Here is a 22,165-nt window from a genome sequence, read left to right as displayed (position 1 = left end):
ATGTTGGACTTACGCCCACAGACATCTCTGCCAAAACACAAGACTAGTTTAGATATCACCCATTAAACAGTAACCAGCACAGGGTAAAGTGAGTGCACACACGCATGAAAGTGCCCAGTAGGGACTCTCCAAGCATAAAACCCTAGATGGGAACTTCTACCATTTCTTAGAGGTGAAGTTTATATCTCTGTATGTGTAGATGTGCCATTAATGCTTGAAACTCTCAACTTCTGACAGGAGACTGCACTCTTTGCCTGAATTCTGATCTTCTCAGTTAGGCTTCTGCTCAGAAACGATGAATTGGGTCAGCCTGGTTCCTGTAGGGTTACTGTTTATACTCATTCTCCTGTTGATTCTGAAAAGACGAAATGTCTGGAAGAGCCACATGGAAGAAAAACTCCCCCCAGGACCCAAGCCTTTACCCATCATTGGAAATCTGCACATCATGGATCTGAAGAGACCTCACCTGACAATGCTAGAGGTAACTTCTGTTGTTTCTTTTTCTCAGAGCTCTCTGTTTAAGGCAGCCACTGACCCCTAAAAAAGGATGCAAACTTTTATCTGGACAGGTAGATGCAAACATAACAGAATTAATTCTCTGGAGTAACTGCTCTTCCCATCACATGGTCTTGCATCAGTGCAGACAAACTGATTTCTGGCCATGTCATCAAAAGAATTGACCTGTTTCTGTGGAGCAAAGGAAGTGCTGGGGCTTTCCAGACAAGGGTAACCAGGAGAGAGGAACCATGCATCTCTTGTTCCTAAAAGAACTTCCACCAGGGGTTTCTGGAACATTTAGGGATGAGACCAGACTGTTCTGGAGGCTGTCTGGTGGACTCAGCAATCAGGGAACTGGTAGAAAACAGCTTCTTGATCCTCTCCTTTCATCCTCACCACAAAGGAGGAACTTTCCTGGTTTCCCAGATCAAAGTAGAGAGCAAACACACACTGTTTATTCTTTCATATCTAGTGGCAGCAAACTCCAGGGAAGATGGTATGTGACAATCAGATAGTGTAGGATATTTGGGGTCCTCTCACTGTGCCACACCTCAAAGCCATGAACAGCAAGCCCAAGAGTTTCAAAGAGTTTATGTGTCCTGATGTACTACCACCTTGGAAACTTGTCTCCTGGGTACTAACATGTTCTCTACGAGTTCTTAGCTTCTCAGTCAAGTTACATACAGAGTCCACGTAGTGGACATTATTATCTCATAACTCAAAATGAAGCCATTCTTAACCTGCTCTCCCGGATTTCATTCCTGTGTGAGCCATGCCTTCTATTGCTGCCTGGTTGTGGCTGCAGCTTTTGCACCTTGCTCCTAAAGGCAGCAACTCCAGGTATTTAAGAGTTCTTTACTCATTATTCCAGCTGCTTGTCCAGATTCGTATAGCAGAAACTGAACAGGTTTTGCCACAATTACTGAGAAATTCACTTTGCATTTTTCTCTTCAAAGGAACACAGTACCAAAGAGGTCTTTAGCCTCTCTAAAATTCTGTGTACTCAAGTACCTAACAGAGGATTACAGACCACATTTTGGACAGTGAATTAAAAGTCAGTGCCATGCAGGAAAGTGAACATTAAACCTGCTAAAAAAAACAAGTATTCTGAGCTTGCTAATTGTCATCTTTTAATGCTCCCTTTCATCTCACTAGTTATCCAAAACTTATGGTCCAGTCTTCAGCATTTGGATGGGATCAAGGAAAGTGGTGGTGTTATCAGGATATGACACAGTGAAGGAAGCTCTGGTGAAGCAGGCAGATGCTTTTGCAGGGAGGCCTGAAGTACCAATCACTGAAATTACAGGAGTGGGAAAAAGAAGAGGTGAGTGTGCTGTTCTGTTCCCCATACACTTGCCTTCTGCAAAGAAGGACGAGACTTTCTCCATGGACAGAAGGATGTAGAACTTCTCACTTTGTTTTGCTAAGCTTGTGAGGCAATGGAAATGAGGGAGAAATTGAACAATATATGGCGATATCCGTGTGGAAAAAAGGAGAGATTATACTCTTAATTTACACATAAACACATAATTTAGAGGTCTGAATCCTCGACAGAGTCTTCCTTTAGAGGTGACATGTTGAGAAGGTGACATTGGGGCGTGTCCTGATCTCTTCTTACAAAGGTCACCCCTGTAGGCAACCAGTTGCCAAAACCTTTTGCATAAACCCAATACAAGCTGGCAGGGAAGTGTCTATTAAATCAGCAGCACTATCTCCAAATACTCCTTGTGCGATTGATATTAATTAATGTTTATTTTAAATTTCCCACTTCAATTTATATTTGAGAATTAATCTCTCTTTAAGAGATAATAAATATCTCTGTAAGAGAGAACAAACAATAATCCAAGCCTTTAGCTCACTTCTCCAGAAGGAGCTCTCTCTTGTTCTGAGACCATGACCATGAGCCAGCACTGTGCCTTGTGGCCATGAAGGTCAATGGCATCCTGGGGTGTATTAGAAGTGGGGTGCTTAGTAAGCAGAGAGAGGTTCTCCTTCCCGTCTACTCTGCCCTGGTGAGACCACATCTGGAATATTGTGTCCAGTTCTGGGCCTCTCAGTTCCAGAAGGACAGGGAACTGCTGGAGAGAGTCCAACACGGGGCAACAAAGATGATGAAGGGAGTGGAGCATCTCCCTTATGAGGAAAGGCTGAGGGAGCTGGGGCTCTTTAGCTTGGAGAAGAGGAGACTGAGGGGTGACCTCATTAATGTTTACAAATATATAAAGGGCGAGTGTCACGAGGATGAAGCCAGGCTCTTCTCAGTGACAACAAATGATAGGACAAGGGGTAATGGGTTCAAACTGGAACACAAGAGGTTCCACTTAAATTTGAGAAGAAACTTCTTCTCAGTGAGGGTGACAGAACACTGGAACAGGCTGCCCAGAGAGGTTGTGGAGTCTCCTACTCTGGAGGCATTCAAAACCCACCTGGACACCTTCTTGTGTAACCTCATCTGGGTGTTCCTGCTCCGGCAGGGGAAATGCACTGGATGATCTTCCGAGGTCCCTTCCAATCCCTAACATTCTGTGATTCTGTGATTCTGCGATTCTTCTGGTGCAGATTTCACCCTCCACAGGTGTTAGACCCTGAATGTGATGTTTGGATTCCCATATTGACGGGATGCATGGAAGCAGGGACATGAGAGATTGTTTTCTTCAGACAGGAAGGAAAGGATGAGCACATTTGTATCTTGTGACCAGCTCTGAGTAACCAATGTGTTGTTAAACGCCAAGCTGTCTTTAAATGTTTTCTTTCTTCATTAGGGACAGGTTTTTGAACAATACTCCAAACAAGAATAAGAGAGCATGATAGGTGAAAGGACACTAAAGAGCAGCACCAGCCTGACAGAAACTTCTCTGAAGATTCCATTGAGAATTCTCTGCAGCTTTTCTAGAGTGTATGGGGATGGTATTACCATCACTAAGTGGGGAAATTTTCAGAATAGATGACCATATTTAAGGTTAAATTCACTCTCTGCAGCCTACGTAAGAACACAGACACTTTTGGGTGAAGTTGCAGCTCACCTAAGGGCAATATAAGGTTAACGAGGACCTTCATCATCCCAGTTGATATCCCAGAGGCTGCCCTCGTGTCTCAGGGCACATCAGACACCTCATGAACTCAAAAGGCTGGCTGCTTCCCTCAGAGATTTCTCCTGACATGTCTGTCTTTATTTCATTTCACCTGAGGACACAACAAGCCTTGAGAGTTTGAGAGGTTTCCTGTCACCACTCATCTTCTTTACTAGGATTCAGGGTATATGAGGAATCTTTGCTCTCATTATTAAATTTCTGTTTCTGTGTTTTCATTTTTTGTTTCAGGAGTTACATTTTCTGATGGAGAAAATTGGAAAGTCATGCGAAGATTTACTCTCACAACCTTACGAGACTTTGGAATGGGCAAGAAGGCCATAGAAGATCGTGTTATAGAAGAGTGTGGATGCCTGGCAGATGCAATTCAGTCACAGAAAGGTGGGGGGATTTTTACCTTTATAACATCATGATTTTCCTCAAACCTCCTACAAAAATGCCAAGCGTCAAGGAAGAAGAATCTGTCTTTCAGAGATCTACCTTTCTCCAGCATCCATGCTTCAAGGAGTTAACATGAGCTTTCTGTCTCTGTCTCTCTGCCCGGCAATTGCCTGACATGCAGATGAAAAACATTCATTGGCGCACCTGAACTCAAACATGGACTCAGACATCAAAGAGTACTTCTGAGTAATGTGTTCTTTCACGTGCAGCAGCTTTAACTGATTTAGAGGCAGGAGTCTATTGCAAGGACTTACATACCTGTACTAAAAAGCTCGTTATCCCTAAAGTCCCATGTCTGGGAAAGTCCTTCCAGTAGGAGACAGAACACCCAGTTACACATTTCACTAGACTCAATTATCAACAACAGGACTTCAGCATGTAGCTGTTTTGTCCAAGCAGACTCGGGCTAAAACCAGATTTCTACATCATCATTCTAGTTCAGGCGTCAAGTCCTCACCTTGAACATGTGTCAAGCTGCAAAGTACCAGAGGGACTTAGAAGCTGTAGAATTGAGAACCTCAGCAGGAAAGATTGTGTGACCAAACGCTATTGAGTTAGGAAATTGTACCTAAAGGACCTGAAGGGACACAGTCCAATGCACAAAGAATAGTGGTGAGGGACAAATGAGGATGGCAACAAAGGGGAAGTGGCAATGCTGAGAGTTTCCCTTATATCGCAAAAATCTAATATCATGTATGCCCAAACAGAGCACCCTTGGGAAGGGCCACAAAGAACCAGGGATGCAATGATCTTGAAGAAAATGGAGGGGAGCACAAAACACTTACAGTCAGTCAAAATTGAACATGTTAACCCTGAGATGGGGGAGTCTTTCCTCCTCCCAGCTCTGTCCCTACCATGTCACAGACTTCATCAAGTTTCTGCATGCTTTATTAATTAATTTGAATGTCTTTGTTGTTTTCACCACCCTTTTCCACACTAGGGAAGCCCCTTGAGATGACGCTGATGACAAATGGTGCTGTTGCTAATGTCATTGTATCCATACTGCTTGGGAAACGATATGACTACGAAGACCCCACATTCAAAAGGCTCCTGTCATTGATGAATGAGAATATCAGGATGTTTGGAAGTCCATCAGTTTCGGTAATTCATACTGTTTGACTATTGCTCTGTAAAAGCATGATTACACAACACGATACACCTCTCCAACTCCAATCATTGCAACACATCAATCTATTCATGATGAATGCACCCTGAAATGGCAGAAGGTGCACCTCTGATGCTATTTATAGATTTAACTGAGTAGCATAGCCTGGTGAACTGTCAGTTCCTCCTTTCATGATGAAGAATTAATTGAACAGCATGTAATTCTCTGATTCTGTGATACAAGGATTATGTCTCTTAGCAGTAGAAGTCAGTCATTATTCCCCACCCTCAGTTATAAACAATAAGGTCAAAACCAGTGTGGGAATGCCCATAACTGTCTCTTAAACTTGAGACTCACATTTCAACCAGTGTGAAAAAGGAAGGATGAACTGTCTAGGAGTGGAGAGGTAAGAAATTGTGTCAAGGACATATGCACAAATATGGGATTTCTAGACCATTATTGACCACTGTGAGTAATACACCACGGGGAACAAATTTTAACAATTTCACACTGCTGGTCAGGGAAGAAGGACAAAGCAACATTTTGCATCAGGAGCATAAGGCTATGTACCATCTTCTGTAAAACTTTTCTTAATACACATTGTTGAACTGTGGTGCATCTACTTAGCAACTATTTTTTCTTCCTCACCATCTCTGTATCTTGCAGATATACAACATATTCCCAGTCCTTGGATTCCTCCTGAAGAACCACAAAACTTTTATTCAGAACTCAAAAGAACTGAATTGTTTTATTGAGGTTGCTTTCATAGAACGCCTCAAAACCCTGGACAGAAACGACCAGAGGACATTCATAGACTCTTTCCTTGTGAGACAGCAAGAGGTAATTGAATCCCAGCAGCTCCTTCAAATCTCCTCACTTTCCTTTCAAGGCTTGATAAACAAATGTCCTTTAGAAGAGATATAACGTGCAAAAGTTGTACCAAAAACCGTGGTCAGGCTAAAAGTCTGTATAGTCATTTCAGCTAGAAGATAAATTGATCACAGACAATCATATTTTATGTCTCTCCATTAATTTATTGAGAAAATACAAAACACTTATCAGCAAGCAAAGTAGGAGAAGCTGTCTTTAACTGTAGTTTAAAATCCTTCTCTGTACCCCAGTATTCCTGACTCTTTTAAACTCACATTCCCCTTTGCAGAAACAGACAGGGAACCAGGACTCATTGGTAGGTATTTCTCAGTTTCTGTTGCCAGCTCACACAAGATACCATTTATCCACTTCAACAAAAATCTAGTTTTACAATTCTTGTAAAAATGTGACGGTGTTTGTACCCAGCCCTCACCTTTACATGGTCTGAAGTCATGAGATTTGAGCCCAAATCGGCTATAGCAAAAGTCTGGGTTGGCTGTTGGATTACAGGGGAAAATGAACCACACTTCTAGGTTCTCTTCTGATGTTAGCTGTTGTTGAAGTCAACATAATGGACCAGTACCTCTTGAATTCGTGTCAAAACCCAGTTCTGACAGCAAATTTATTCTTCTTCACAACAAACCTTACCCTACAAGGTGCTCCGCTCCATACCCCACAGACAGAAAACATCTGAAGCAAATGATTGAATCACATGGGTGGCCCCCAGTGACTGCTCGCTCTTTTCCAAAACATTCTTGTCACTGACATAACCCAGGTGAAGATCCTTGTTGACTTGAGTGTGCAGGTTTCTCAAGGCATCCCCTCAAAACCTTCATATACTTTACACTTAACTCCTCCCTGAGGACTGTATGTGAAAGCTATCCCCTGTTCTCCAAAGAAAAAGTACCTTCTTGAATCTTTAATCAGCTGATATTATGATTGTTTCATATATTCAGGAGAATGGAAAGGCCAATGGATATTTCCATAATGAAAACTTAATTGCAGTTGTGAGAAATCTGTTTGCAGCTGGTATGGAGACCACGTCTACCACTCTGCGCTGGGGCCTTCTGCTCATGATGAAATATCCTGAAATTCAGAGTAAGTGGAAACTAGACAATCAGCAGCTTCCTTCTCATCAGGTCACCTCAAATGTAACTTCACCTTGAACAGGGTTGAACAAATGTGAATTCTTCACACCCTCATATTCCTGGTAGAAGAAAAGGACAATCGAGTGATCTATCTATATATGATCCCTATTCCTTTCACAGAAAAAGTCCAAGAAGAGATAGAGCAAGTGATAGGATCAAACCAACCACGAATCGAGCACCGATCTCAAATGCCATATACAGATGCCGTCATCCATGAAATTCAAAGGTTTGCTAATATCTTGCCATTGAACTTGCCTCATGAGACTACTGAAGATGTCACCCTCAAAGGCTATTTCATTCCCAAGGTGAGATGCCTTCCTCATTCCTTTCCTTCCCTCTGTCCCCAGTTTGACATATCCCCTTTCAAGTCTTGCTTGCATCCAAGAATGGTCACTCACCCTAGGATTCTCATAGATACTTTCGTAGGACCTTTCTTCTTAAAGTGTACTTTTTGGGCTTCAACACTCACCGTTGCTATGATGGCCACAGCAACTCCACCCTCAGTGCAGTAACAGTTCTGCCTTGGCTTGCAGGGAACCTACATCATCCCCTTACTGGCCTCTGTTCTGCGAGATAAATCAGAATGGGAGAAACCAGACATCTTCTACCCTGAGCATTTCCTCAACTCAGAGGGGAAGTTTGTAAAGAAAGATGCTTTCATGCCTTTTTCAGCAGGTATTTTCTGTTCTGGTTTTTGGCGTTCTGATATGAACTGGACATCTAAGACTCTCTTCCCATTGGAGCTGGCCTCTTATACTGTTCCCAGAGGTCTCCTCTCCTCTCCTCTCCCCTCCCCTCCCCTCCCCTCCCCTCCCCTCCCTCCCCTCCCCTCCCCTCCCCTCCCCTCCCCTCCTCTCCTCTCCTCTCCTCTCCTCTCCTCTCCTCTCCTCTCCTCTCCTCTCCTCTCCTCTCCTCTCCTCTCCTCTCCTCTCCTCTCCTCTCCTCTCCTCTCCTCTCCTCTCCTCTCCTCTCCTCTCCTCTCCTCTCCTCTCCTCTCCTCTCCTCTCCCTCCTCCCCTATTCCACCTATACCTACTAATTGCATACATCCAGCTTTAACAAAGACCCTGATCTTTGAAGTCCCTCCACAAGAGCTCAGAGGCCCTGGCAACTGCTCTAGAAGCAGTTGTTCTTACTGACTCTCCTATGGTCCATCTTGCATTTCATTCCAGGGCGGAGGATGTGTGCTGGAGAGACTCTTGCCAAAACGGAGCTCTTCCTCTTCTTCACCAGCCTCCTGCAGAGGTTCACCTTCCACCCTCCCCCTGGAATTTCCACCTCCGACCTGGACATCTCTCCCTCCTTTGGGGTTACCGTCCCCCCAAAGACGCATGAAGTCTGTGCAGTGCCACGTTCCTAAGCTTTTCTTAGCCATGTGCTTTCCCTGAAACAGCCAGATGAAATATCATTGTAACTAGTCCCACATGGGAAGTTTGGTACTTCTGAATCCAGTGAAGGATTTTTAGTCCAAGTACACCATGATAATGGAAGGTAGCAGTCATGACTTCCAGCAACTTCTTGAAGGGGAAGGTGGTGGTCATTGTGAAGATGAATCCCAGGAGAGAGATAGCAAAATCCATTTAATTCAGGCCTTCCCGACACCTCTGCATATTGCCCTCAATGAAAGAGGTCAGTGTCAATCTCTGGGCCAGACCTCAAAGGGTTATACACTGACTTACACACATACATACCCATGAACTTTGACCTTCCACACTTCCAGCACAACCCCATCCAAAGGGTTCATTGCACAATTTACCCCTGCACCAGTGCCCTGAATACACACACTTACAAATATAACTGAACAGCTCAACCTGAGACAAAGTTACATAGGATGTGCATCTGATGGAGAACTGCAGTACAGATGCATAGAGGGTTCTCAGGTGATGCCATGTGGTGATATGTTGTATGGAAATGAAAATAAATTAGTTTACTACAGAATAACGTACCTTTAATTACAATTATAAAAACATGGAAAAATAAAAAAAACCTTTCTCCATTTCAAATCAAACTGTTGTCAATGTTGTCTTCAAAGCTGGAAAGATCTACCTTCACACTTGGAATACCTTCTGGGGATGCACTCTTGCCTGAAAAACAAAACAAAACAAAATAAAACAAGCAAATGAACAAACAAACAACAGTGTTGTGCTCCCAGTAAGAATGGAGCAAACCAATTCTTCTGTGGCACCACTTAAGCTTCTCCAGTTTCTTCCTCATACAGCCCTTCTGTAGCTTTTTAGTCACAAGAACAAGTCTTCTTAGTCACAAGAAGTCTTCTTAGACTTCGATAAGGCTTTTTACACTGTCTGCCATAAGATCCTCATAGACAAGCTGTTGACATATGGGCTGGATGACCAGACATTGAGGTGGGTTGAAAATTTGTGGAAAAGCCGGGTCTAGAGTTTAGTCATCAATAGCATGCAGTCCAGCTGGAGGCCAATAAGTAGCAGGGTACCCTAGGGGCCAATACGGAGTTCAATCCTGTTTAAAGACTTCATTAATGACCTGGATGATGGGACAGAGTGTACCTTCAGCAAGTTTCCTGATTACAACAAACTGGGAGCAGTGGCTGATACACCAGAAGGTTGTATCATCATCTAGAAGGTATCTCAACAGGCCAGAGAAATGGGCTGACAGAAACGTCATGAAGTTCAACAGTGAGAAGTGCAAAGTCCTGCACCTAGGAAGGAAAAACTTCAGGCACCTGGACATGTTGGTGGCTGCCCAGCTGGAAAGCAGCTTGGCAGAAAAAGACCTGGGGATCCTGATATGGACAAACTGGAGCGAGTCCAGTAAAGAGCCACTAGGATGCTGAAGGGACTGTAGCATCTCTCACATGAAGAAAGGCTGAGAAAGTTGGAGGAGAAACCTGGAGGAGAGAAGGCTCAGGGGGATCTTATCAGTGTGCATAATAAACACCTGGAGGAAGGGTAAAGAGAATCATAGAATACCAGGTTGGAAGGAACCGCAAGGACCCCCTGGTTCAACCTTTCTTAGTAAAAGCACGGTCTAGAAAAGTTGGCCCAGCACCTTGTCCAAGAGCCAGGCTCTTTTCAGCGGTGTCCAGTGACAGGACTAGAGACCATGGGCACAAACTGAAACACAGGAAGTTCTCTCTGAACATCAAGAAACACTTTCATACCGTGAGAGTGACCGAGCACTGGCACAGGTTGCCCAGGGAGGTTGTGGAGTCTCCATCACTGGAGACATTCAAAAGCCATCTGGACATACTCTTGGGCAACCAGCCCTAGGTGGCCCTGCTTCAGCAGGGGAGGTGGATCAGATGACTTTCAGAGATTCTTTCCAACCTTAGTCATTCTGTGATTCTGTGATTTGAAATTCCCGATTAATTCAATGGAAACAAAGTTATACCAATTTGTAAGTGCTTTGAAAAAATTAAATCCCTGTGCATTAATCACTTGGGCATTGCCATTCTGATTTCAGTTCTCATTTCTCACACAGGCTGTGTGCCTGTACTAATGATGAAAACATAACTAATCAGTAACCTGAAGAGCATGCAGAATTTATGACTTTTATATCAAACAGCAGGTTGATGAACTCTGGTTTCCTACGTTCTTGGACTTTGATTCTTGGACAGTGAAACATACACCCTCTCACATACACTTGTTTAGCAAATATTTGCTTGTCTCTGTATTCTAATGAGGTTTCATTAGCAAACACAGAGGAAGAAAAACACAAAAAAAAATCACAAGAAAAACATACCCTTCATTGGGAGAGCAGATTATGGACTAGTACAAGTGTCTCTCAAGGGAAATTTTTGCAGAAAGACAGAGATCCAGGGACCACATTCTCTTTGCTGTAGCAAATACTTGGCTGAAAAGAGATGGACTGGAGCAGCTGCACTTTTGGTTTAGTGTTCATCTTGACTTTTCTATCTGTTTTGAAAATGGGAGGTCTCTGGAATAACCACAGGAGAAAGAATTTTCCCCCAGGACCACGAGCATTACCTATCATCGGAAATCTGCATTTGTTTGATTTGAAGAGACCCTACAGGACTTACCTACAGGTATTCATTATCTTTTTTATTAGTCTCGTAATTAAAAACATCACCAAGCCCCATAGTCCACGTTGTCAGATTTTCTCCTATTATGCCCAACGTGTTACATGCGCAGATGAACCTTAGCAAGGGATCAGAAACTGGTATTTGAGAAGAAAGAGCTGAATGCAACAAGATTTGTTCGTTACTATAATATTTTCTCCCTTTACTGTGAGTGTATGCATCTGGGTTTCAGCCTTAAACAACTCCCAGGTTAATCATAAGTGTTCACCTTATTTCTGTGGTAATTTTGTGAAAAAGGTAACTGAATAAGGAGTGATTTTGACACACATTATAACTCCCTCCAACTTCCACTGATTGACATGTCTGGGGTTGTTACTTCAGCCTCCTGCCTTCACTGATTTAACAGTCCTTCTCAACACTCTTTCCTCCTTTCTTCCCCAAAAGCTGAAAATAACTATATACTCTTTATATTCAGAGCCAACAGTTGCCAGAATGTACAGCAAAGGTGCAAGCAAGCCAAAGCAATATTTTTTTTTTTTGCTAGTGTTTTCTTTATCTAGCTTATTGTAGGACTTTCCTGATCTTCAAGTCAGAAGACTTCTATGAACCTGATCCTTTCTTAGAGGTTTTTCTACTTAGACACTGAAATTAGATATGTCTTCCTTGCTGGTTATTTTAAAAGGGTTATTTGCACCTAAATATCTATACGTATGTTACAGTCACAAATCAAAAGACAAAATGTTGCAGTATTTAGAAAATCCTCTCTGTCTATCCAATGCAGCCTAACTGGGTTGGGAAAAAAAAACAAGCTCCATCTCCTTTCAGTCCAACAGAACCAACATGTCTCCGCTGTCATTCCAGTGAATCCGTTCTAATGGAGAAAGTTTGTTCTCTGTCTTGACCTTAGCTCAAGGTTTAAAATTCACTCATACTTGGTGTGCAAATGCCAGTAAACTATTGATGTTAAATAGTTATCCTCTATTTCTCTGAGCAAACACACTAGAAAACAAATGCAGGCAAAAAGCCACCGCATATTGTCAGGAGAATCAGGAACATTGCATTGTATGAAAATAAATCTTCCAGTACAAGCTAAAAACATACCAGCTTAGGCCAAACATTGTCCCCGAGACAGAGTCATGGTGAATGTTGTCATATATAAAAAGTGAGAATATACCTAACCCCAGAACCTGGCCCAGAAACACGCTGGGCTTTTTATACAATAACGAAAGAACCACAATAACATAGAGATCATTGTGAAAATGGGAGTCAAAAATAGAATTTACTGGGGTCTTTGAGGGAAGACAAATCTGTCAGTGCAGTTCTTGACTGACTTGGGGTTTCAGGTGTTAGCACTTCTGCTTGGTTTAGCACAATGGGACTTCACTCCTGATTGTGCCATGTAGTCACTAGTTATCATGTCTGGCACATTCACATTATTTAAATCAATTATCTTTCTCTGTACATAGGAAAACATTTAACATTTTAGTAATTTAGAGACAGGACAGGAAAATAAGCGGTACTGAAAAGCTGGTGGATTTCTTTGCAGGCTGTAAAAGTCGAAAATCACTGTTATTTTCTTCTGACAGCTGTCAAAATTATATGGTCCAGTCTTCAGTGTTCAGATGGGGCTGAAGAAAATAGTAGTGATTTCTGGGTATGAAACAGTGAAGGAAGCTCTTGTAAACCAGGCAGATGCTTTTGCAGAGAGACCTAAAATCCCAATCTTTGAAGATTTGACAGAAGGAAATGGTAAGTTGGTTTTCTTTTTCCTTATTGGCTTGACTTATTCATAGAGTTTTTTCCGACAGATGAAGCAGATGCTGGAACATCACTTTGGCTCTGAGACCATCCAAGACATTGGAAATAGAGAGCAATTTCACTGACTTCAGTGTATTTATTCTATTTTGAAACTACTGACGGTGACAATAAAATGACCATAACTCTAACAATAACAACAGCAACAGATAGTGGACACTGTCACGCTTTCAGGATCTAGAACAGGGGCGTGCATGACAGGGAAGTCATTTCTAGGTCTCATGGTATCTCTTGTTTTGAGCTTATTGTAGAACCTTCTTTTCCTGAAATAAGTGCTATAGCGCTGCTTTTCCTTTCAAGTTGTGAATACCACTTTTAAAATCTGAATGTGACAATAGAATGGCACACCTGCAGAACCGACAATTCATTTTAATAAAGGAAATACAGTATACTGAACTGGGTTTCCAAACGAGAATTTCACACCCAAATTTCATTCTGAGTTTGCATGAGAGTGTCGTGTTTACATCTCCAAAGACCTGTGGATAAATTCAGGAATAATTCTGTGAACATTTTAGCAGTTGCATCCTTGGATCACATTACTGCATGTAAGCTCTCTTTATTCCCTTTTTTTTCTTGAAAAAAATATGACTGAAGTGATTTTTTTACATGGTGTAACAATATCAGTGAGAAATTGTTGAGGAGGTTTTAAGACACTACCTACATTTTAAATATATTTGTACCTAGCCAGGTTTCTTCTGCAATCATCAGAGACTTGAGATCTCAATTTAATTCCACTTCCAAAGTATCATGACCAACAGTTTGAAACCAAAATTCCAATGGCCCCTTTCTTTCAGTGACAAGTGTCTCTCAGAGATACATATTATTCTTAATATTTGATGAAATATATCTTAAATAGTTTATCTTCCTTTTTTGTGTGTGCAATAAACCTATTATTGAAGCCTGAAAATACTTAAGGGAAAGTTATTTCTCTTTTCCTCAGCTAGATGTAATCTACTTTGTTTTAAAAGTGACTACTTCTAAATACCTATATTATTTGTGTATGGATTAGTTGTTATTTAAAATCTTTTGCCAACTTGAAATATTCCCTTTGTGTCAGGGGTTATTTTTGCTCATGGTGAAAACTGGAAGGTGATGCGCAGATTTACTCTCACAACACTACGAGATTTTGGAATGGGAAAAAGGGCCATTGAGGACCGTATTGTGGAGGAATATGGGTATCTGGTAGACAACATTGGATCACAAGAAGGTGAGCAGATGATTCATTCTTCAAATCTCTAAGGTTTTGTTCAAGTACCCAGAGGCTTGCCATTAACCTTCTCAAGTTCAGACTTTTTTAAGAAATATTGTACTTCAGGCTGCACTAATTAGATTAATTTGGTTCCTCTGGTATTTTTGTGCCTTGGCATATTGTTCTAACATTGGATAATAATCAAAACCAGCAATGAATAATAACAAAATAAATAAATATCTATAATTAGTATGAAGTTTACATACTTTGTTGTCACAGTATAATTTTTTATTTTGTTCATTGTGTAGGAAAGCCCTTTGATGCTTCTAAAATAATTCATGCAGCAGTTGCTAACATAATTGTGTTGATATTACTTGGAAAACGTTTTGACTACAAAGACTCCAGATTCATGAGACTTCTACATTTGACCAATGAAAGCATGAGGCTTGCTGGGAAACCTTTGGTTACGGTAATGATAAACATTTTTATGCTGCTATTCCACTGGATGCCATAGGAACATAGTATTATAATACTGGTAGTCAATTGTTTCCATTAAACAGAAAAATCTGAGTCTTTGAGAAATAAAAGGTTTACAAGTACTTACTCGGGTAAAACAAATCTTCAGAGGCAGTCTGGGAATCCTGAAGCCGACAATCAAATCTTCAATCTCTCAACAACATAGTTAAGCTATAGTTTGAAGAGTGTTAAATCTGGACAGAAAAAAATCAGGTTCTACCTAGTTTCTGCTTCCAGCAATTTGGAGCTGAGAGGTTTCCTTGTACTCAGCGGTCCTTGATGGATTTTCTACCCTGAATTCATCCAGTCACTTTTTCATATTCTAAAGAAGAAAATAGTTACGTTAAGTCTTTGATTTTGTGTCTCCAAAATGGGCACAGTATTATTCACTTGCTTCTGCAGTGTTTTCAGACCTCTGGCTGGTAAATTCTCCTTAATGTCTTTCACTCTTGTAGATGTACAACATCTTCCCATACCTTGGACTTCTGCTAAGAGCTAACAAGTCTCTTCTACAAATCAAAAAGGAATTCCATGCTTATGTACAAGTTACTTTTGTAGAACATCTCAAAATTCTGGATAAAAATGATCAAAGAAGTCTTATTGATGCTTTCCTTGTTAAACAGCAGGAGGTAACTGAATATTTTCTCTTTTATTTGAATTTTTATGGTTATATGAAGACATTTTGTCATACGCAGGGACAGGAGCTGGACTTGATGATCCTTGTGGGTCCCTTCCAACTCAGGACTTCTATGATTCTATGATTTATGGTTTCCTTTCTGTTCTTATGATTATAGTTGTGTTTCTTCAGGGCATCTATCTGTGACAAAACACATCTAACAAACCAGTAGAGTTAAACACATATATTTATTCTGTTGCAGCTCCAGCCCCTTTTGGTCAGCAAATATTTACCCTTATTCATGCTTTTCTCCAGACTATAGTAATACCTTTACAGAGGTTGCATCTTTTTATCTGCTGTTATCCTAGTCCTTCTGTCTCTTTCAAAAACATAATGCATTACAAAACAAAAGCACTACCTGGGCTTTCACAGAATCCTTATTTGGTGTATCTGATATATCTGGGCTACAGTATCCGTAGAGAAACCATCTCTCTTTGCAGTTGTCCCCAGTAAGGGCAGAGATCATGCAAAACATAGAACCTACCTCAATGTTCTTCACCAGGTACAAGCCCAAAGCTGCTCTTTGTCTTTCACACATTTTCTTTTTTAAATATAGGATTTAGTAAATGTTAGTAAATGTTTAGTCACATAAAACACATCTTTTTCACATGGAAAGCTTTAAGTTTTCATCCTTTCATCTCAACAACTTCTTTCAGGAGAAATCCACTACCAATGGGCATTTCCATAATGACAACTTGCTAAGCTTGGTGACCAACTTGTTTACTGCTGGTGTTGAGACAACTGCCACCACATTAAACTGGAGCTTTCTGCTGATGCTAAAGTACCCTGAAATTCAGAGTAAGTGGTCTTATGATAGATGCTGTTATACTCAGTGCATTAGGAACTGAATGAGAACCTCGAGGATCAATGTATTTGTTAATACACTAAGTTAGAAAAAGCCCAGATTTCCAGCTAATTATTATCTAGGTATCACTGTGCCCTGTGGTTCAGACCCAGTGAGGGACACACTAGTCAGGCCACCAGTAGATTATAAACAGAGTTGTATGAGCCAAGTCCTTTTCTCAGTAAAATCTCATTAATTAAAAAGAACAGTGCTGTCCTGTGCTGGGCAACAAAATTGTTTCAGGTTTCCTTCAGAAACAAGTTGTTGATAAACTAAAGGCCTGTGTAAATGTTAAACGGATTTTACTGAGGTTTTAAATGCCAGAGAAAATCCAGGGAATTGTTCTTTATCAGCTGCATTCTAGTTTACGGTACAGGGTTGTTAGCAGTCAAGTGGAGTTTTTGAGACACCTCTTGGTCAGAACAAGAAACTTTGGACAGAAGAGAAGGCAAAAAAATGTAAGTCCTTCGGTTTCTTATTGGTAAAGAAATGATCAAAGACTGTAGTTCTGTCTGTCTCCCATCATTAATGAAAAGAAAAAAAAATTGGGGGAGAATTTGTGGTTTTCACTCAAAGTCATTTATACTTTAGACCAGTAAAGTACAGTATGTCTAAGGGATGAATGAATACTTTACTCTTCCTTATACTTGATTTTTTTCCCCAGGAAAGGTCCAAGAAGAGATAGAGCAAGTGATAGGGTCAAACCCCCCACGGATCGAGCATCGAACTCAGATGCCATATACTGATGCTGTCATCCATGAAATTCAGAGGTTTGCTAATATCCTGCCATTGGATTTGCCTCATGAGACTACTGCAGATGTCACCCTCAGAGGCTATTTCATTCCCAAGGTGAGATGCTTATGGATTGATTCTTTTAGCATTTCTTCTTTCTCAGACCTGGTTTATGTGATAAACATGAACTCGCTAATGAAGATGCATAACAACAGTCAGAATAATCTTTCTCCAGCCTGACAATCTTGGAGTCTCATTGCCATTACTGCCACCGCAAGTCTATGAATTAATTCCACGGTCTCATTTTGCAGGGCACCTACATCATTCCCTTACTGACCTCTGTCCTGCAAGACAAATCACAGTGGGAGAAACCAGACGAGTTCTATCCTGAGCACTTCCTTGACGCCAAGGGAAAATTTGTGAAGAAAGATGCTTTCATGCCTTTTTCAGCAGGTGCCTTTGCTTTTCCTTTTGCTGCTGTTGCAAATACAGGTCTTAGACAAGAACTGCTTGTTTCAGTGGTTTTTTGTCAACAAAGCCTGGCCTCCCCACACTGACATTTTCTTGGGGCCACTTCACAACTCAGATTTCACTCAGATTTCTCAGGACACCCCTCTGATGACAGTATTCACAAATCTCTGCTAATTCCTCCAGCCTCTGGATGTTATTAGTTTTTCAGTTAGTATTCAATGATTATAAATCAGAATTCATAGTGTCATCTTAAATATGAGGGAGGATTTTAGCAAATTCCATGATGGTTTAAATAACATTTCTGCATTGTAATTGGTGGTCCACAGCTGCTCTATGGCCTGGGCTCCTTTGTCTCTGGCTCTTACCATACCCAGCTGTATTGTCTATGACCACTCACAAGGAAAGGTGGCTTCTGTGTCTTTTCTGAGGAGCCATGTCTACTTTTTGTGCATCCCTTTTAAAAAGTCACCAATAACGTTGGCTGGGATCAAGACTTCATATGCTGTGTCAACAAAGAGGAGTTGCCTTATATAAATTCCCAAATTCTGTATAAAATCAAAGGACAGAGAGGGGTTGCCTCTTGAGGTTTCCACAGAGCATGATGTTCACCTAAGCTTACACACTTGCACCATTTGACAATGCACAGGAGATCCCTACTCCCATGACCGGCTCCTCTCTGGCATTCCTCCTGCTTTGCAGGTTCTGTCATTGCTCAATTAAGTTCCTATTGCTTACATATAATCTTACTTGTCTATCATATTCACAGCACTCTGCATTTTTTAGAGACCCTATTTGTGTATTTTTAACCCTGCATTATATTTGAATAAGTTTTTATTGTGTCATACTCACCATCAAATACACAGTGATTTCTTTTTCATAAAAGGGTTTCTGATACTCCCAATTCACAGGCCTTAAGATTTAAGTCTAGATGTACTAGCTGAAAGGACATCCAGCGGGTGTCAGGTCTGAGCATTCCCTGAGAGGATTATTTCATAGCACAGTCACGCAATAGCTCTTGCATTATCTGTCATAAAAGGACATTAAAATAAAACCTTAGTTCAGGCCTTTGTTAGTTCTGGCCTTGAATCACCATGCTCTGGTTAAGGCAGTTTACAAACTGCTGAATTTGACCAGGATTGAGAATAATTCATATTCACAGTGCTTTTGAAGAACGGCTTATATTAGGTGATCCATGGAGTATCTCTACCATCTTTCTCCTCAGTCTCACTCGACCCAGCATTTGTGAGTCTTAAGGCCTTTTCTGACAAAATGTAATATAAAAAATTGCCTGTGGCCAGACTAATCAAACCAAAGTCTAGACTAATCCAGACAAAGTTGGCCTGGGATCCAAAAGTTGAGCAAAGTAGAGGAAAGTTCTGAAAACAAATTTTATTGAAAACTGGAGTTAGGGAATTCAGCTTGCATTTCCATACATTTCTCCCCAAATATAATCATGTAGGCAAAGTAAAAGAAAAAAACAAATCACCAGGTAGCTTTGTTATCGTGCTTCTGAAGACCAAGTATCCCTCTGTCCCACATGATTCTTGTATTTAATACACTTTGAAGAGCTACTGTGTTCTGTATGCATAGCTAGGATGCAACATTTCGGGTGGTTTGGATTCTCACTTATCTTCCTCAGAATAAGAGGTCCTCTGAGGTTTTTATTTCTTCTAGCTATTGAAGAAGCAGCTCCCACTGACTTTCTTATGGCCACTCTGCATCTCATTCCAGGGCGGAGGATCTGTGCTGGAGAGACTCTTGCCAAAATGGAGCTCTTCCTCTTCTTCACCAGTCTCCTGCAGAGGTTCACCTTCCACCCTCCCCCTGGAGTTTCTACCTCAGACCTGGACCTCAGCCCTGCAATTTCATTTAGCGTCATGCCCAAACCCTATAAAATGTGTGCTGTACCGCGTTCCTAGAACTCTAATCAGCATCAGTTTGTTTAAAAACTGCTTAGATTACTTTTGCATTATAGCTGCCTCCTTCATTCTTTGGCCAAAGTAATTCACAACATTGCATCTTAATGAGGGTTTCCAGTACTTCTAAAATGAAATGGTATTATTTTGTTTTTTATTTAGTGGTTGATGGCAGAAGTGGACCAGAAGTATGGACTAATTGATGACTAATTGATTAACCTATTAGATCACCTAATCTGGGCTAAATCATACAAACTCTCAGCTTTCACATCCTTGCTTCAGTTTTCACTTGGCACTGTATGTTTGTTGAAGGCATATCCCCCAGAAATGCTCCCAAGTCCACATTTCTCCAAAGAGACATACAGACCATGAAGCTCTGCCTGGCTTGTATTATCCCACTTAGAAGAGTAGCTGTTGAACACATTCATTCCTCTTTCTCGAAGTAGTCACTCCTCTGAACATTCCCATTCATTTGATCTCATTCCCTTGTTTTGAGGGTTTTCATATCAACACTCCTCCATATGCCTTTGCCTCCTCACCCAAACAAAATTCCGATCATTAGACCGTAAATAATTACATCATTATGTGGGGAGTAAACCCAGTTTAAAGCTAATATACAGAGAACAATTCAATTGCTTTAACCCCAAGCCTCTAGCATCATTTTAGATACCCTCGGATCATTTGCTTGCCCTTCAGCTGCCAGGCTGGGGGAACAGGTCCTGTGCCATATAAGCCCCTGATACATGTTTCAGATAATGTAAAAACTTCAAATATCTCTGAGTATTCAAATGTAGACTGCTAGATAGAGACTAACAATTAAAGACTCAAAAGTGAAAATGGTATGAGAACCCAAAATTTACATCATTTTTATTTTCAGGAGCAAATTTGCCCTCCTCTTGAGCTCTTCTAATGTAGTAATTTCCCTTTAAGGATTTATTTTACAGAAGAGTAGTAAACTTCTCATTTAGATCTGTCTGTTTTAGCTTCTGGATTCACAAAGGTGTAAGATAGAAAGGAAATTTAGCCTACATATCTTCAAGGTGCTCATTGAGCTGTATATCCTCACATTGTTACCCCTCTTAAGAGCCAACTGTGCTCACCATACAGCCTCATTATTAGGTATCGTTCTGTATCTCAGGGCAAACAACTTTTAAAAATGAGAGATGGAAGTTGTAGTGCTAAAGAACCTCACAGCCTTTATTTATATTCAGTCCAAGAGTCCTGTGAGAAAAAACTAATGTAACTTACAGGACATTTTCACTGCAGTCTTATGTCTGTGTGTATTCTGAGCTATGTTTGCACTTGAAGAAGATGTTTTTCATTAGTTAGATGGTATCTGTGAAAATTACAATTTAATTAGTTTCACCGTATATATTTTCTCTGACTCTGAATTTTAAATGTCAAGAACATTTATGAAGATATGGGAGGATTCCACTGAAAAAAAGGTTTGGAAAAGGGAACCACTGTAGTAAAGATATTAGAAGTCGGTGATCACATTTCATTTTCTGCAGCTATTATTCTCACATCATCGAAGTACTCAATACAAATCTCATGTTCGTATTTCTTGTTCCTGCTAGCCTTTAAATGAAACATACAGGGTGTTTCAAAAAGATGGAGCCAATTTCAAAGATACGGCGATTTCAAATTGGGCCCATCTTTGAAACACCCTGTATTTATCTCAGTAATACGAGAAATCCAATATAACAAGAAGTCTTGCGTTTGTCTTAATGTATAAATAAATAAATATGCTGAAGTCATAGAAAGAATGTGACATTGAAAGCACTGCACAAAGAGGTGGGAGGTGATAGGATTGCACTGTTTTCCTGAAAGAACTTCTGTTTGTACAAAAGAGCTGATCTAATCTAACCCTCTTTGTACATATTGACTCGCACTACCTCCAGAATATAATATGGATGAAATGAAAAAGCTAGAAAAGCCGTATCCCAGACCTTATGTTTTATGTAAGTACAAGAAGCCTTTCTATAGAGCAGAATGGCAGGGTCTACGCTCGATTAAGCCTTTATAAACCAGCCTATCATAAATCACCCAATATCAGGAAAAAAGTGAATTAAAATAATTACAGCTTCCTTCAGTAACTACCTAGGTCTGTAATGCAGCGCTGTCATTGCTAGCAACAGCTTTGCACTGCGAATACAAGGCCTCAGGACTGAGGTTCATGAGGTGCTCTGTGAAAGTTTTACTTAGCTGTGTAATTTAGCATTTCTTCCAATTGACCAGGTGGACAATTATTTTATTTTTGTTATCTTTTCATGGTACAACCACAGTTTTATACAGACAGCAGTAATAAGTAGTTATTCTACAGTAAATTAGATATTTATGACTAATACAAGGATGCAGTCTAGAGAAATGCAAGCGGAACATCATAACAGAGGCCTGGAGATATGGGATGCGGTGCAGAGAAGCAGAGGTACAGGGTGATAAGCGGTGTGGCACAGGAGAACGATGAGGATGATAAGAGATGAAACTTGGCACGGAAGAACCCTCAGCTACAAAGAAATACAGACCGGGAGCTGGATAAAACTGGTTTTAGGAGTAACAAAGAAATAGCATCTCTTAATAACATACGTAAAAAGCATTATACCCTTACCCCAAGGAGTGCTTCCTCTTTATATAGAAACGCTATTTTGAGCATAACGCAATGCAATCTAAACAACTAGATTTGCAAGGCAAGGAAGAGCCCAGAAATCTCAATTCCAGGAGTTGACCACCTAGGAATAAACACAAAAGCTCTTGTGATTGTAGACTTTCTTGGGGAAACACAAGAAATACTGCAAATACCTACACAAAAATATTAATATATCTTACTTCAGTACTCTA

The 22,165-nt window shown here is 40.7% G+C and overlaps 2 protein-coding genes across 2 annotated transcripts; both read left to right on the top strand.

Moving 5' to 3' along the window:
• Positions 1-92: 92 nt before the first annotated feature.
• LOC136099340 (cytochrome P450 2K4-like) lies at positions 93-9,158 on the top strand. Its single transcript, XM_065833418.2, has 9 exons — positions 93-481; positions 1,654-1,822; positions 3,819-3,968; positions 4,969-5,129; positions 5,800-5,973; positions 6,960-7,101; positions 7,272-7,456; positions 7,685-7,826; positions 8,323-9,158. Exons 1-9 carry the CDS (start codon positions 296-298, stop codon positions 8,508-8,510), a joined length of 1,497 nt encoding a protein of 498 aa, XP_065689490.2. The 5' UTR covers positions 93-295; the 3' UTR covers positions 8,511-9,158.
• A 1,633-nt stretch (positions 9,159-10,791) lies between these two features.
• On the top strand, positions 10,792-22,165 carry LOC136099341 (cytochrome P450 2K1-like). The gene is made up of 9 exons (XM_065833419.2): positions 10,792-11,174; positions 12,755-12,917; positions 14,041-14,190; positions 14,481-14,641; positions 15,144-15,317; positions 16,021-16,162; positions 16,873-17,057; positions 17,252-17,393; positions 19,143-22,165. The coding sequence occupies exons 1-9, from the start codon at positions 10,992-10,994 to the stop codon at positions 19,328-19,330; spliced, it is 1,488 nt and encodes a 495-aa protein (XP_065689491.2). The 5' UTR covers positions 10,792-10,991; the 3' UTR covers positions 19,331-22,165.

Source organism: Patagioenas fasciata, chromosome 3 (genome assembly GCF_037038585.1).
Source record: "Patagioenas fasciata isolate bPatFas1 chromosome 3, bPatFas1.hap1, whole genome shotgun sequence".
Taxonomy (NCBI): Eukaryota; Metazoa; Chordata; class Aves; order Columbiformes; family Columbidae; genus Patagioenas; species Patagioenas fasciata.
Note: the sequence above shows the minus strand (reverse complement) of the source record. Positions and strands in the feature narration are given on the sequence as shown.